This window comes from Perissodus microlepis, chromosome 1 (genome assembly GCF_051167445.1).
Source record: "Perissodus microlepis isolate ML-2025 ecotype Zambia chromosome 1, ASM5116744v1, whole genome shotgun sequence".
NCBI lineage: Eukaryota > Metazoa > Chordata > Actinopteri > Cichliformes > Cichlidae > Perissodus > Perissodus microlepis.
The window spans coordinates 23,039,520-23,055,622 of record NC_140461.1 but is presented as its reverse complement, the minus strand read 5'-3'; the positions used below and the strand labels follow the sequence as shown (position 1 = coordinate 23,055,622).

Below are 16,103 nucleotides of genomic sequence, written 5' to 3'. Positions count from 1 at the left end.
CAATGTAGCCAAAACCGTAACTCCTTGCGATAGCCGTGTCTCGTCCTTACATGACAAGCGTATCTTTATTATCCTCCCCTGTTCATCCATTCCTGCATGTCACAAGTAGCTGTAAATAAATCTCTGGCTCAGATTCCCGTCCCCACATAACGCACGTCGAAGACATGGCCAACTTCCAGGAAACAAATCCAAAAACACGGGTCTTCTGCGCCTTATTTCATTACATCAGAGATGACATTCGGTCATTTTTGAGTTGAATTCTTCGAAAATCTGGCAGCGCCATCTGCGTCAGAAAAACACTGAAGACTCCAAATTCCCTACAGATAAAGGATTCTCTGGAAATTACATAGTTGCTGGGGTAGCATAGCATTCCCTTCAATAGCATTTTCCCCGCGAATGGGAACGAGTGGTCTTTGCCACTATTCCTGAGAGTGGAGGGGAGCACTGAGAAACAAAGGCTCCAGTTTTTAGGAACATGCCATCCTCGTTTGCAGTGTAGGGGGTTTGGGGAGGGAAGTGAAAACTTTTTGAACGTGTGCCATGTCTGTACCATTCTCTTATCTGAGGCCCGCGACTGCCAGCTGGCGGCTGAATGTGCCCACTTGCACTGTGATGATGAAGCCAGCCAAGCTAGTTGGCACACTGCGTGGTGGGACTGGCACGTGATCTAAAACACAGCACTGTGTGGAGCGGCTGCGTATACGTCCCGCTCTCCCCTCCCGTGTCCTCCTCTCTGGTGAGCAGCTTCTCCACTGGATCTGCAGGTCCTCAGTAAAGTGGGTGGAGGTTATGCCAACAACTGCCAAGCTGAGTTAATAACCATGGGATGACAGAAAAACACAGCTCATGCTAGTTTGTTTATAATTAAGGATTTAGTTATCTGAAACTATCTTTTTGTTGGCCTGATATTTAACTCATTTCTTATTATTGTTTTGCCCCTTTAATCATCAAAATAGGAAAATTAATTGAGTTTTAAAGCAGCAGTACAGTGATAGGCAGAGACAAGATCATTGGTTTTGCGTTGCTATATCCAGACATGCTTTGCTTTGTGATTGTCATTTTATTTTATGTAAGTTTTTATTTTGTAGACTAATAAAGTAAGATCATTAAAAATCATTTAAAACACTGTTCAAGGGTTATTAAAGCTGCGTATTTAAAGTGTCAACCACCCTGCAGAAACTGGCTTTGTGCTGTATACTTACGAGACGGGAACTGTTTAAACCACTATTGTTTCAAACCGGACGCTTAATGCCGTGGCACTGTCCTTCACTCCAAGAAATGCCGACTGTTATTGTAGGTAAGGTGAAAGTGAAATAGTTCATAGAGAAAGGTGTAGACAGTGAAACTGGGTGTTATTTTACGAGATATCGTTGTGTTTGTAGCCGTCAAACGCGGAGGTGTACCGTTCATGTCATGGCTGATGTCCGGTCACCTGTCCTCGCTGAATAAAGTGAAAGTCAGAGACGGTCAGAGTCACCTGGACTGAACACAGTGGCGTTAAGATGAAGAGGTTATTTCGGTCGGTGGTCATCCTCATCATCGTCCGTCCTCATGTAACTTCACGGTGTTGCTGTTTAAAGCTGTTTAAGTCGACAAGTGACTGAAAGATGTTAATGCTATTAAAGAGTCACGATGTTGTTAATCATTGATTAAAATAATGTTTAAAATAATAGCGCAATATATGTTAAATAACTACTATAACAGTGAAAGCTTAATTGACCGATTTTTAGAATTTTAGAAAAATCCCCAGCCCGGAGAAGTCATTTCTGTTGAAGTCATGGGCATTTTCAAGCTTTTTCTTTCTACCAGTTGGAGCCATTTCAAATAGATGCATCTAGAGAATTCCTTGAGTAATTTTAAGTATTTGGTTAAATATCCGCTACTGTGACGGGAAATCTGTAGCAAATCTGTAGCAAAGTTCAATATAAAACACCCAGGCCTTGAAATTGGGAACACTGATTTCCACATATGAGGTGTACTCTACTGATGGGTCGTTCGCGAACGAAATGGCTCTTAGAGCCAACTCTTTGAAGTGAACGACGTGAGCCCGCTCCTTATTGGGAGCCGTGAGGGTTTTTTTTTTCTTTCTCTCACCCTCTCTCTCGCCCTTTTTTCCGCTAAACTCCGCATGCGCGGCCTGTACTTTGCGCTGGGCAGAGGGGGGAGGGGCGTTAGTTACACAGGAACAGAGCCAGAGAGAAAAAGAGGGAGGGACAACAACGTCACATTAGAAAGGTATAGTAATCATCCACTATTTTCAGTTGCAGATGATAAAGGATTCAGAAATCATGCAGGCCCATATGACAGAGAATGTGCATCTTCTTTTTGTTTTAATATTTTAATTTATATTTAATTGTGTTGTGGTTTGCAGTGTTTTGTGTTGTTTCACGTTAAATTTGTTTAAAAGGAAAAAGCTGAAAATTTAAATAGTTAAAAGTTTAAAATGTAAATAGTTGTTTTTTGTATTATATGATTTATTTATTACATTTTATGTGGAGTGAATAAATAAAGTATATTTATGGTGGCCCTTAGAGACAAAGCACATACAAACTCCAAAACACGTACAAACTCCAAAACGCGTAAAAACTCCAAAACACGTAAAAACTCAGAAGCACGTACAAACTCAGAATCACGTACAAAAGACAACAGAAGTGCTCCAGGATGCTAGGGCGCAGTGTTGAGCTTTTGTTACCTAGTGGCTACACAAGCCAGCAAGTACCGGATTTGGTGTGTGGTAATAACAGGTAAATGAACTTTTTTTTTTTTTTTATTATTTGAATAAATATGAGTGCTTGTCTATAAATACACAAACAATACACACATGCTTTCAATTGTGTAATTTAAGTGATCTGGGTAGCTCTGTTTTGGAAGTTCAATTAACGCTAGAAATGTGTTTTGGAGTTTGTACGTGCTTTTTGGAGTTTGTATATGCTTTAGAGTTTGTACGTGCTTTGTCTCTAGGGGCCATATATAAATAAAACCACTTTTTTTACATTAGTAATTCCTTTTCTGCATAATTTTATATTATTGTTAATGATAAATTAATTAAAGCAACAAAACAACCTGAAGAGCCGGTTCGGAGCCGAAAGAGCCGACTCTTTTTAGTGAGCCGAACCGAAAGAGCCGGATCTCTAAAAAGAGCCGGAAATCCCATCACTAGTGTACTCTGTACCATGAAACTATTCAAATCATAATTTCTTGAAGATCAAATCAAAATCAGTTCTTTATGCTAATATGTCATTATTGTTGATGAATTTTCAACCATAGTTTTACAAAAAAAAAATAGAAAAAAAAATTGTTATTTTTAATTCCAGTTGTAGTTGTTATTTATTTGCGTTCCTGAACAGAAAAAAATAGTTTTAGTGTGTGAATGTTCCATAATTTCTCTGACTTGGCTCATAGGAAAACATGAATTAGGTTTCGTATTGCCTGATTCGTCACGTTTTCTTGTTTTTATGACAAAAAAAACAAGTTATTGTGATATTCCAAAAATATAAAACCACCTAAAAAAAAAATCTAGAAAGGCTTTTGTCTTGTAGTAACATATCTAAAACTTGTGGTGGTGTTCAGCCCCCCTTCCCATAAATAATTTTTTAGAAAGAGTCACATGTTTAGTTTAGTATTAGTTTAATTCATATGTTCAGGCAGCATTCATGATCCCAGAGTGTATATTCTTGTAGTTTAAAGTATTTGGTCAGCTGACATGGATTGACCCATAAACCATTAACTATATAGAGTACAAAGGTTAATGTTCATTGTGTGTTTGTCTCAGACTGCTGTGTGAATGAAATAGATCCTTTATGAGTTATATTTTTTGCATTGCCACCACCCTCTCTTGGATGTTATAGTCCCTGCTGTTACTGCTCTACCATGTGGTGAAGCAACCTGTCAGAAAGCTCTGAGTGGTGTCCCAGTACAAGTCCCTGAGGGTTAAAGGCCTCAGGACAAAAGTAATTCAGAGCTTTTTTATAAGACTGGTTGTGTTACTAGCCTCAGGTATTTGAAATTGTCCAGCGTCTGCGGTTTCACAGCGTGTTTTTCAGTACTCTACTTATTTTGAAATAATACAATCAAAAATGTATCTCACAAAATGGGTCAAAACTTCTCAGTTAAAGCATTTTTTTATTTACTCACAACATTTTACACGTCAAACCAACACCATTTGAAACTGTCTGATAGTGTCTGAGGCTGATGTCACTGTCACAGTTCTTGCACGCTACAATATTAAATAGCATTGTCTATGCTTAGATACTAAGGTTGCAGACACACTATCTAACACAGCGTGCTTGTTTACTGTAAATACCAGGCTGATAAGAAATCTCAGTGCAGCCAGTGTAAAAATGCCACGTTAAAATGTCAGCCAACACAGTGAAAAAAGGACCGTTTCTCTGACAACAACCGATCCAACTGCCTAATTAATGATCTGAAGAAAATGTCGATGTCTCACTAAAAATTTCATTATCATCATTCACGGGTTCAATTTCTTATACGCTGGTGACAGATGCGCTAAAGTCCTGTGTGTTTTTTGAGTGATGCCACATGGTCTCACTCCCTTTCTTCCTCTATCCCAGATGTGTTCTGCTACCAAACTTGTGAAACTAGTGAAACGGTGCTCAGTAGTACTGATGTAATTCAGCCAGTGACTCTCTGTATCTCTGAGTGATTCCTGTAATTATTTTGGATATAATATATGAAAAATTCAAACACTGGTGGAACCAGATCATCTTTTTTGTTGCTTAATTAAACAGTTATTTATTTTATCAAGCTGACCACATCAGTGCGCTTGTTTTGTATTCGTAACCATCAACCAGCAGATCTACAAAAACCAAAACTAGTGGTTAATCAGGTGGTTAATTGTCACAGAAAGAATCCATGGTGATCAAAGTTAAACATACAGATTTGGCTTTATGACTTTGTGTGTTGCTTCATCAAACTAAGCGCAAATGTTTTTCACTTCAACCCACAGATATTCACTATGAGCAGATGTAAGATACTGATGATGGAGCCGTAATGAGCTTCTAACTGTGGAGAGTATAAACAACTAAAAGTCAAACATGCTGCCAGGATGTATAACCGCTGCTTGCCACTATTTGAAGTGGACTTTGCCTCACTGGAAACCTGCCTTTTCCTTAACTTATTGTCCATTAGAGCCAGGGCAATGGATTTTAAGACAGGCAGGTCTGAGAAGGGCTCATAGCTGGACTACAGCACCTTCATCAAGGCTAAACCAGAAGCCGGTGTTTACCAGAGCTCCAGTGTATGGAGAAAAGCTTGCAGTCATAGACAGCAGCGGTAGCCACAGCTACAAGCAGCTGTACTGCCGCAGTTTAGGTCTTGCAAATAGAATCGGTACAGCTCTGAACTCAGACTTTGGAGGTCTGGAAGGAAAACGCGTCTCCTTCCTGTGTGCTAATGACGCCTCCTATACAGTAGCACAGTGGGCCACTTGGATGAGTGGTGGGACGGCGGTGCCACTCTACCGAAAACACCCACCGGCAGAACTGGAGTACATCATTTCTGATTCCCAGACTTCGCTGCTGCTGGCAGCGGACCCCTACACTGAAACCCTCGAACCTCTGGCACAGAAGCTCGGGCTGCCGTGTCTGAAGCTGCCCCCTACTTCTGACCTGGATGCTTTATGTGAGGAAGACGCACAGGAGAAGGAGACAGCCATCACAGACTGGGCTGATCTACCAGCTATGATCATCTACACCAGTGGAACAACAGGGCGACCCAAAGGGGTTCTGCATACACACGGCAGCGTCCAAGCAATGGTAAATTATGTCTATTAATTACACTGGAGCCAAAGTAAATTAAGCTATTAGCTCTTTTTTTTTATCATAGGGTTATGGGTCTCTTAAATTAGACCTTTTAACAGTGCATTCATGGTTTGCTGTAAGCTATGTGAATGTACAACTAAAATCAGTTTATGTCAGTTATTTATTAAATGTTTAGATGGTTTTATTTGTGTTCTTCTAATGTATAAGTCCTTAATAACAGTATTCAATAAAAAATAAGTCCTATCTTATTGTAAGATTTCATAATTGTTGCTTGGAAAGATTATTTTTTTAAGGAATGAAGGTTTTTGCTGGATTTCTGTTTACAGTTTTTTTCTTTTGTAAAGTCAGTTTTATTTATACAACTGAAAATTTTAAACAAAGAAAAGGTTAATTAAGCTTAATTTATTGGGAAAAAAATAAATTTGACGGAAGGCCTGACGAATAATTTTGTTTGGCATTAAACTACAGAAGTGCATCAGTTTAAATCATTTGATGTTTTTGGCCATCAATGTGACTTCATAGAAAATAAAAGTTCCTTTGAGGGGGGGAGACGTGAAGGTAAATTTCTGTTTACGTTATTTTGTACAGGCAACCAGATTCAGTGTTCTACATGCATGTTGGTGATGCTCATGTACACAAATGTCAGAATTAATTTAATGATTCAAAGAGTCATAACACAAGCCAGCAGCCATGTACGACCAGGAGACGTCTTTTGTTTTTTGCCCTGATGGCATTTAATTCTCTGACACTGTTCATGATGCTCATCTCTTTAAATACAATTATGCACAATATGTTGGACACAGCGCACCTTAATGATCACATTCACTGCAGGCATTTAAAAAAAAAACCTGACATTACCTCTCAAAAAATAAAAAAACAAAAAACCAGACAGACTCACTTAGTCATTCACTCACTTCAAGCGAAGTTCTGCCTCCTTTTAGAGTGATGTAATTTTCCACACTGCCAGGCATGTAGGTCAGTTTCACTTAAAATTGCACAGAAAAACTTCAGGAGATCTTTAATGGCATAAATTAGTGATTATCCAGGAAGCACAGTGGGGAAAAAACAAGGGTGATGCTAATCAGGGAATATGTCTCCTGGGGGTGTCTAAACAGTTCTTTAATTTAAGAAGAAAATCATAGATACAGTTTATAGATCTGCATGTGTTAGTTTTGTGATGTTCTCACTGAGATTTGTGTCAATATAACCAATAATAGATAAGCTGAATATGAAGTTAGATACTTAAAGATATTTAAGTCCTGGTTTCACAAAGTTTAGACCTTGAAACATTTTAACAAAATTAATAAATAATAATACTTTTATTGGTGGCATAGTTTAAAAATTACGTGTGTGTATTGTTTACATGACCGTGGCCATTTCTAGCTAATGCTAAGCAGGTCCTTAGTCTGATGGTTTCATTACTAGAGTGATTGTAGGAAATGTTTTTGCCTTTCAGTGTTGAAGCATCATATAAGAAAAAGATTCGTTCAAATGAAATGTTTTGAGCAAATCAAACTAAAAAGAGAATTATGGAAAGTGTAAAGTAATAATCATTTTATAGTAAAGTTAATAGACTAAAAAACTAGATGTTTTTCCTTTTTTCAGAATTTAATATTAATAAAGCTCAACACCGGTGTTATGTCTGTTTGTCCACTTATATTTGAGTCACTGAAAATCGGGGACTGCATTACATTTAAAGATGAAAATCTGCACTTCAGTCTCATTTGTGGTCATCTGTGGTGATGGGAATAGACAAAAATTATAAAATTGTGTCAGTGTCAAAGAACTTATGGACCTAACTGTATATGGACTTGCACTGATGTTTAAGCTACCCTTAATTAAGAGCAGCAGAGCATCGATGATAAACTTTAGAATATGTAGTTCTTTTTTTGTGTTTTGTTTGCCCAGCACAGAGGGAGAAATTACTGTTGATGAGGTGTATACAGATTTCTACACCAGCAGCCACCTGAGTGGAGTGGAGTGGGGTTAGGTTTTAATGATTTTTAGTATTATTGTGCTTTTTGGCTGTAACCAGTTTCACAGGGATCTCTTGACTTTGTCAGACCTCATACGTGCACAGGTGGAAATTAGCTGGGTGCCAAAAGTTCAGCAAGTAAACAACATCACAAAAAATACAGTAAATCAGACACGTAATTTTATGTTATTTTTAATAAAATGCCTTTTTAAAAGTTATTTTTCCCAATTTTAATGCAGTAAACAAAACAAATACAATAAAAGGGATCAAGATCAAGGTTGTTAAAACACAGGGATCCTGATACTCCTGTTACTAACAGCAACGTGTATGCTGAGGATAAAACCTTTCATTTGAACCTCGCTGTTGTTGGTCTCCTCTAGTATAGCGTACTGTGACAATGGGGAAGAATTCAAATAAGTTACAAAAATCAATTTTGCCATCTGGAAGTGCACCAAACGACAGCTTAGGGGAGATCATTGTAACAAATGTCTGTAACAGTGAAAGCTGACTGAGGTAATTTATTGTAAAGACAATATGACATCTTAACAACCCGCTCCGGCCCACCCCTCAGGTCCAGTGTCTGGTTTCAGAATGGGCGTGGTCCAGAGATGATGTCATCCTGCACACCTTGCCTCTCCACCACGTTCATGGCGTCGTTAACAAGCTGCTGTGCCCACTCTGGGTGGGCGCTACCTGTGTCATGCTTCCCGAATTCCATCCTCAGAAGGTCAGAGATGCACTCTTCTTCTTCTTCTGTCTCTCGGCACAGTACACAGTATCTTTTATTATCCCCCGTGAACAAAAGTGGCTTTTTTTAGGGTTCCATCTAACTTAATCATAAGGCAAAGACAGTTTTCAGATTGAGAGGTCTTCTGCAGACAACCCTGATGGATTAAAAAAGACCATTACCTCTTTCCACATGAATCCCTCTTTCTCAGTTGGTGCTTCCCTTTCCCTTTGCTCTTTTTTTCTTGCTCCTCTCTTCTCGCTTCATCTCCTCTCCGTCTGCATCTCCCTCTCTTTCCCCCTCTCACACTGTCAAAACTAAGTGTTTGGGGCTCAGTGATGAATTGCCCTGTGTGGCTTTGTATCTGACCAATGCCGACACACGGCAGGGGCTTAAGCAGCAGATCAATCGATGAGCTGACATTGAAGGATGATAGTGCTTGTTTGGCCCTGAGAAGGGAGGGGAAGATGGGGTGCTAAGTGTGTGTATATAAGTGTAGCTGTATTGAAGTGTAAATGCACAATTTTTAATGTATGTGTGTGTGTGTGTGCCTTTCTGTTTTTTGCTCTCTTTGTTTGTACGTCAGGAAGTCTACCACTTCATGACACTTAAGGTGAATGAAAAAGAAACGACCTTAAAGAAAATGTGTATCTGTCAACATGGGTATTGCTAGACTAATATAGCTATCAGTATTCAACTGTTATCCCTGACCTTGTGTGCCAAACCACAAAACCCCTTCTCTCATCTTCAGAGAAAAAAAGAGCCTTTATTCTCCTCCTCCTGAAGTTACAGTACATTGATGAAGTGATCGATCGTCTTCTATCCCCTAAGATCTCTGACGGGTACCCTAGGCAGCAGAGGCCAGCATTGATTTCTTTTTCTTCTGATTTTGCCTGGAGATAGTGTCGGGAATTTTCAGTGCAGGAATTGTGATCAAGTAAATCACAGATAAGTCTTTTTCAAGTGTACTGTATTAGACTGACGGGAGCAGATAGCGTTCCTGGGTTTCAAACAGCATTGCTCGGATTTTTTTTCTTTTTTTAATTTATTTGATTTCTTATTGACTGCTTCATCACAGCAACTACTCAAATGTAATATTACTGTCATTGTTTTTCCTCAAGAGGGATGGCTAAGGCATCAATTTTTAAATTCTAACAGGCAAGGGCATTTTTTTAAGTAGCCTGATTGATGGGAATGCTGCTTGGAAATACTCACAACTGCCTGTTCTGTAATTCAAAGTGAAATTGACATTTTTAAAATAATGTTTCATACACCAGTTGTCTAGTTCAGACAGATAAAGCATTTTGAAAGTGTTTGGCTGTAAGAATCCATATGCCACTCTGTATAGCAGGTTGCTCTCTGTTACAGTCAGCCTTCTCTAGGAAGAGTCAACTATTAGGATAAGTCTTATATAAGAACTGATACTACTTATCAACGTCAATAGCAGGAACTTTTATTATCTGCTAATTCAGACACACTGGCAACCTGAACACTGATGTTTTTCACCTCTGCTTCACATGAAGCATTTACGACACCGATAATGTGACACTGCTGTCAAGGACTGTGGTAATCTGCCTACAGCTGAAGCTATTATCCACGAGGAATATAAAAAAGCTGTCTGTTTGTAGGAACCTGCAAACACTAATTAAAAACTTAGCTAACTACATAGCTGATACTACTATGTTAATGACTTGGCTACTAAAACAAGGTCTACTCCACTGTAAGGTCAGTGAAATGCTCGAACATTAAAATACGATGCAGTTGCTTCTCTAAGATCACTGCTGATGTCTTCCCACCTTGGCATTGTGTTAACACACACCTGAATGCTCCAGACCAGCAAGCTACCAAAATGTCTGCTTAATCAAGTGCATTTGATTAGCAGCATCTGGCTGCTACTTGTGCTCTTAATCCCTGTGGTTTTGTAAGGCTGGGCTTAGTTTTTCACACACTGATTCTGCTGTTTGGTTTCGTTTTTTTTTAAAAAAATGAAACAGTTGAAGATCATATATTGTTGCTCATCTGAGGTTTTATTTACCCAATTTTTAGACCCACTAAGGACCAGATTATTTTACATTTTTTCCCAGTACGTAAAACTTTAAAACTGAAAGACATGTTCTTTACTGAGACAGATGAGCTGAGTGAACTTACCTGACAGTTTTTAGGAATCAGCACTGCTGGCACATTGACATTCAACAATCGGGCCTTCTCGGGAAGAACTGTTTTCGGGTCTTAAGTTGAGTGCAGGGCACATGAAGTTGTTTAGGATGCAGGCCATAGCTCTCGGTTCTCACCGCATCCTGTCCCCTAGGTGGAGGCCAGCTCTTTGACGGACATAAATTGCCTTCCTCTCCCGCCTAGAGTGGGCTTGGTGGGAGCGCTTCACTGCACTTGATAGACACCACCCAGTATGGTCAGGGCACGCTCAGCTAATCATCCTTTTCTCTCTTCAAACTTTTATTCTGTATTTCTTCGCGTGAACCGCAGGTTACTTGCAATTTTTAGATCGGCCTGTAACGCTATTCTGGGAGACTGGATTGGGATTTGATTAAATTGTACTGTTGGCATATCTGAATAATCTTAGTTGTATTTGTCTGTGTGTTTGACTTTTTATTAGAGGCAGAGGAAGTGATTGGAAGATAGTTTAGTAGATAATAGATTGGGTGAGTCTGTGATGTGAGGGTCACACAAAAGAGAAGTGGAAGGAAGAGTTTAGAAATTGCTGGCACATTAAGAAGGATGTGGTGTTACTTCAGGTGAGCGCAATGATGAGAGAGAGTGCATTTTTCTGTGTGTGAGTATGTGTCTAGGTGTGTATGTATCTGAGAGAGAGAGAGACTGCAGAGGCAGTGAAGCAGGAAATTACGAAATGGAGAGAGAAGGTAAGTGAATGTGAGATAGGGGGGTGAGAGACGAGGAGGGGGGGAGAGATGAAGGGAGGATGTGGGGTCAGAGATGAAAGTAGAGTGAAAACGGAGCACTTGGAAAATAGAGGCAAAATGAATGAAGAAGAAGTGAGATCGAGTAGCCTGAGAGGAGAGACAGTTTGGAGGGGGGCACTGGTGGTGGGCGGTGGTGCGGGGGGAGTGACTTAGAGAAGCCGTCGTTCACCTTCATTTAATTCATGCTGTCGTCCTATCCTTCTGCCGTCTACTGCAACGTGTGAGCGTGTGTGAGGAATGAGGTTGAGTGGGCGGGGCCGGGTGTGTAAAATGACTTTGTCCTTGAACAAGTGAGTTTATGTGATTTTCATACAGTATGTTTAGATGTGCATGTAGTTGGCGACACACGTTTGCGTCCATTAGTGCCCGCCGGTGTTGAAGGCGGCACGTCTGACGCAGCTGAGGATGGGAGCGGCTCCTTTTGCGGCAGTCGAAAAGCACATTTGTCAAAAGTAGCTGCACACGAGGTCTTTTAACTGGCCGGCAATACCGCTCCAGTCCGGGGCAGCCGGCTATTTTCTTTCTCCTGACCTTTTAGAAATCTGGGCATTTTTTACTTGTCTTTTTTCTGCATTATGTTGACAGGTTTAATATGAGGCTGCTGTCTGGACTTTATTCTGCCATTTACATCAAATAAATGAAAAAATGTCACTTTATTTTCCCTCTAAAACTAATGGAATGAATCTGGATTTAATAATTTAGTCTGCAATGCCCCACTGTTAGATATACTGCTTTTATTTTCCTTATCTCTCCTCCTCCTCCTTCCTTCTTCAGTTATGTGTTGTGCTTATCTCTCTCCCTCTCTCCCCCCACAGGTGTGGGAGATGCTGTTGAGCTCCAAGGCTCCCATGGTTAATGTGTTCATGGCCGTGCCAACTATTTACTCTAAGCTGATCCAGTACTATGATCAGCACTTCACACAGCCTCATGTGAAGGACTTTGTCAAAGCAGTCTGCAAAGAGAGAATAAGGTACTGGGTGTGGAATCTGTGCCACAAGATTTTACTCACAAGTAGCTGTATTTGTGAATACTTCCATGTATGTATGAGTACATATTGATTGGTGGCAAAATGGTTAAGAACAGAGCAAATATAATGTAGCACTGAATGGTTTAATGCAGGGTTTTTATGCAGTGTTTCCTAAATGTCCTTTTCACAGGGATGTATAGAGCTTAATTAAAGTTAATATTAATGCATTTTGTCATCAGTTGGGAGATTATCATCTTTTTTAATCACCCAATAGTTGGATGCTTTAGGCAATTTAAAGAGGAAATTTAATGTTGCTGAGTTCATTCATTTTGGGCTCTTCATCATTCCTGTTAGTATTTATGTATGTGCAGACAGCCGTGTCCAGATGACTTTGATGGAGAGTATTTTTGGTGAAAAGTCCTTCAACTTGAAGCCTTGACTTTACCTGACAGAGCAGGATATGACAGCACAAACGTTTGAGTTTGGCTGTAAGCCAGTCTCTGGGCTCCAAACATCTGTATGTTAGTAGCTCAGCTAACTGACAGATGCATTAGTGATTAGCAATTGGGCCCATTGACCATCACCCTATCCTGGCAGTGTTTTCGGTTCACATTCAAAGAAGACAAAAAAGCAAAATTGGAAAATAAAGGTTCATTTGTGAGACAAATTGAAGTTTTACAGTGCTTCATCTACCTCAGCAAGTTCTGTGTAACAATGACTGATGCAGCTGCAGCTGTTGACCGCGGAGATAAACCAAATCTATGCATCAAACCACAGTTAACAATTTCGGCTGCTTTTGGAGCAACAACATGTACCTGTCCAACTCACCTCTCTTGCCATCTTTGCTCCTTTTACCGAGCTGAAAACCACATGAAGGTGTGGTTGACGTGCGTGTCAGACTGCGCTCCTCCCCAGAAGTGTTGAAGTGTTCAAACCTGAAGCAAAGTCAGTCCCAAGAAGCATTAAGCCTGTTTTTAAAAGTTTATTTTGGCCCTGAGACACTTGTAGTTCTTTTCATTTGTATTTCATTTGTCACCTTTCTGTGTGTATGCACTCGTGGCATGCATTATTATTACATTATTATGTTTTCTTGCTACTTGATAATCTTTTGACCTTTGTGGATGGTGTATTAATGTCACACCACATTTCCAGTACATGTTTTGCTTCTTAATAATTTTCACTGCCACAGTTTCTTTTACAAGTGTGTGCGGCATCTGTGTTTTTATTTTGCTTCCTTTGTGCTGCTAATCATCTCTCCCATGCTGCACTCTGTATATTTTTCATAAACAGTCTGCAGTTTATAGAATACTGTAAGGCACAACCCTATGCTTACTGACTCTCACAAATCAGGTCCTTGGAGATGTGTAAGAAAATGCACAAAAATTGATGTTTCTAATTAGCAAACAATTAGACATTTACATGTTTCACACAGGTTTTTCAGGCAAAATATAAACTGCAGATGTGTTTTTTGGCGTGTGTCCCTCATGCCCGTCCCTTTCTCTCCAGGCTGATGGTTTCAGGCTCGGCTGCTCTCCCGCTTCCCACTCTGCAGCGCTGGGAGGAGATTACCGGGCACACACTCCTCGAACGCTACGGCATGACTGAGATCGGCATGGCGCTGTCCAACCCTCTCAAGGGCCCACGCGTCCCAGGTTGAACTAAGTGGATGCACTTGTACTCTCACACCTTACACACATACAGGGAGTGCAGAATTATTAGGCAAGTTGTATTTTTGAGGAATAATTTTATTATTGAACAACAACCATGTTCTCAATGAACCCAAAAAACTCATTAATAGCAAAGCTGAATGTTTTTGGAAGTAGTTTTTAGTTTTAGCTATTTTAGGGGGATATCTGTGTGTGCAGGTGACTATTACTGTGCATAATTATTAGGCAACTTAACAAAAAACAAATATATACCCATTTCAATTATTTATTTTCACCAGTGAAACCAATATAACATCTCCACATTCACAAATATACATTTCTGACATTCAAAAACAAAACAAAAACAAATCAGCGACCAATATAGCCACCTTTCTTTGCAAGGACACTCAAAAGCCTGCCATCCATGGATTCTGTCAGTGTTTTGATCTGTTCACCATCAACATTGCGTGCAGCAGCAACCACAGCCTCCCAGACACTGTTCAGAGAGGTGTACTGTTTTCCCTCCTTGTAAATCTCACATTTGATGATGGACCACAGGTTCTCAATGGGGTTCAGATCAGGTGAACAAGGAGGCCATGTCATTAGTTTTTCTTCTTTTATACCCTTTCTTGCCAGCCACGCTGTGGAGTACTTGGACGCGTGTGATGGAGCATTGTCCTGCATGAAAATCATGTTTTTCTTGAAGGATGCAGACTTCTTCCTGTACCACTGCTTGAAGAAGGTGTCTTCCAGAAACTGGCAGTAGGACTGGGAGTTGAGCTTGACTCCATCCTCAACCCGAAAAGGCCCCACAAGCTCATCTTTGATGATACCAGCCCAAACCAGTACTCCACCTCCACCTTGCTGGCGTCTGAGTCGGACTGGAGCTCTCTGCCCTTTACCAATCCAGCCACGGGCCCATCCATCTGGCCCATCAAGACTCACTCTCATTTCATCAGTCCATAAAACCTTAGAAAAATCAGTCTTGAGATATTTCTTGGCCCAGTCTTGACGTTTCAGCTTGTGTGTCTTGTTCAGTGGTGGTCGTCTTTCAGCCTTTCTTACCTTGGCCATGTCTCTGAGTATTGCACACCTTGTGCTTTTGGGCACTCCAGTGATGTTGCAGCTCTGAAATATGGCCAAACTGGTGGCAAGTGGCATCTTGGCAGCTGCACGCTTGACTTTTCTCAGTTCATGGGCAGTTATTTTGCGCCTTGGTTTTTCCACACGCTTCTTGCGACCCTGTTGACTATTTTGAATGAAATGCTTGATTGTTCGATGATCACGCTTCAGAAGCTTTGCAATTTTGAGACTGCTGCATCCCTCTGCAAGATATCTCACTATTTTTGACTTTTCTGAGCCTGTCAAGTCCTTCTTTTGACCCATTTTGCCAAAGGAAAGGACGTTGCCTAATAATTATGCACACCTGATATAGGGTGTTGATGTCATTAGACCACACCCCTTCTCATTACAGAGATGCACATCACCTAATATGCTTAATTGGTAGTAGGCTTTCGAGCCTATACAGCTTGGAGTAAGACAACATGCATGAAGAGGATGATGTGGACAAAATACTCATTTGCCTAATAATTCTGCACTCGCTGTATGAGTAAAGAAAGAATATTTTTTTACATGTGTATGTGTGTTACTTATCTTAAAAAGGGAAGTCATGGGATCATTAGTTAACTTTCCGGCAAAGTATTTCACAAACAAGTCAGCAACTCGCTGCACGTTGCTTAACTTTGCACCACTATCTTCTTATTTGCCAAGTGTCACTGTTGCAGAGTCTTGTAAACAATGGTTGGAGCCACTCAGCTAGATAAACTTGCATTACAGCATTTTCAGCTTCATCCAAAAATGCGTATTCTGAATTATCTTCTAAAAAATTGTCTAGAATGTCAAAGTCAGTACCGGATACATGTATAGTTTGGGCGCCAGCTGCGTATGTTTTTTTTTTTTTCAAACTCCTTTATCCCTTTGCATAATGATAAAGTTGTGAAACCTCAGGTGTCAAAATACTAACTTGATAATAAAATGCAGGTCTTGGTGCTCTTCCAAGCAGAATATGT

The 16,103-nt window shown here is 40.2% G+C and overlaps 1 protein-coding gene across 2 annotated transcripts in view; it reads left to right on the top strand.

Annotated features, from left to right (window-relative positions):
- Positions 1 to 1,238: 1,238 nt before the first annotated feature.
- acsf3 (acyl-CoA synthetase family member 3) overlaps positions 1,239 to 16,103 on the top strand; it is a 41,647-nt gene continuing 26,782 nt past the window's right edge. Inside the window, exons 1-5 of one of the 2 annotated variants that reach the window (XM_084936094.1) lie at positions 1,239 to 1,297; positions 4,967 to 5,774; positions 8,327 to 8,482; positions 12,237 to 12,391; positions 13,895 to 14,040. In XM_084936094.1, the coding sequence (XP_084792220.1) occupies positions 5,055 to 5,774; positions 8,327 to 8,482; positions 12,237 to 12,391; positions 13,895 to 14,040 (1,177 nt within the window). In that variant the 5' untranslated portion in view covers positions 1,239 to 1,297; positions 4,967 to 5,054. The other variant, XM_084936101.1, reaches the window with a different exon arrangement.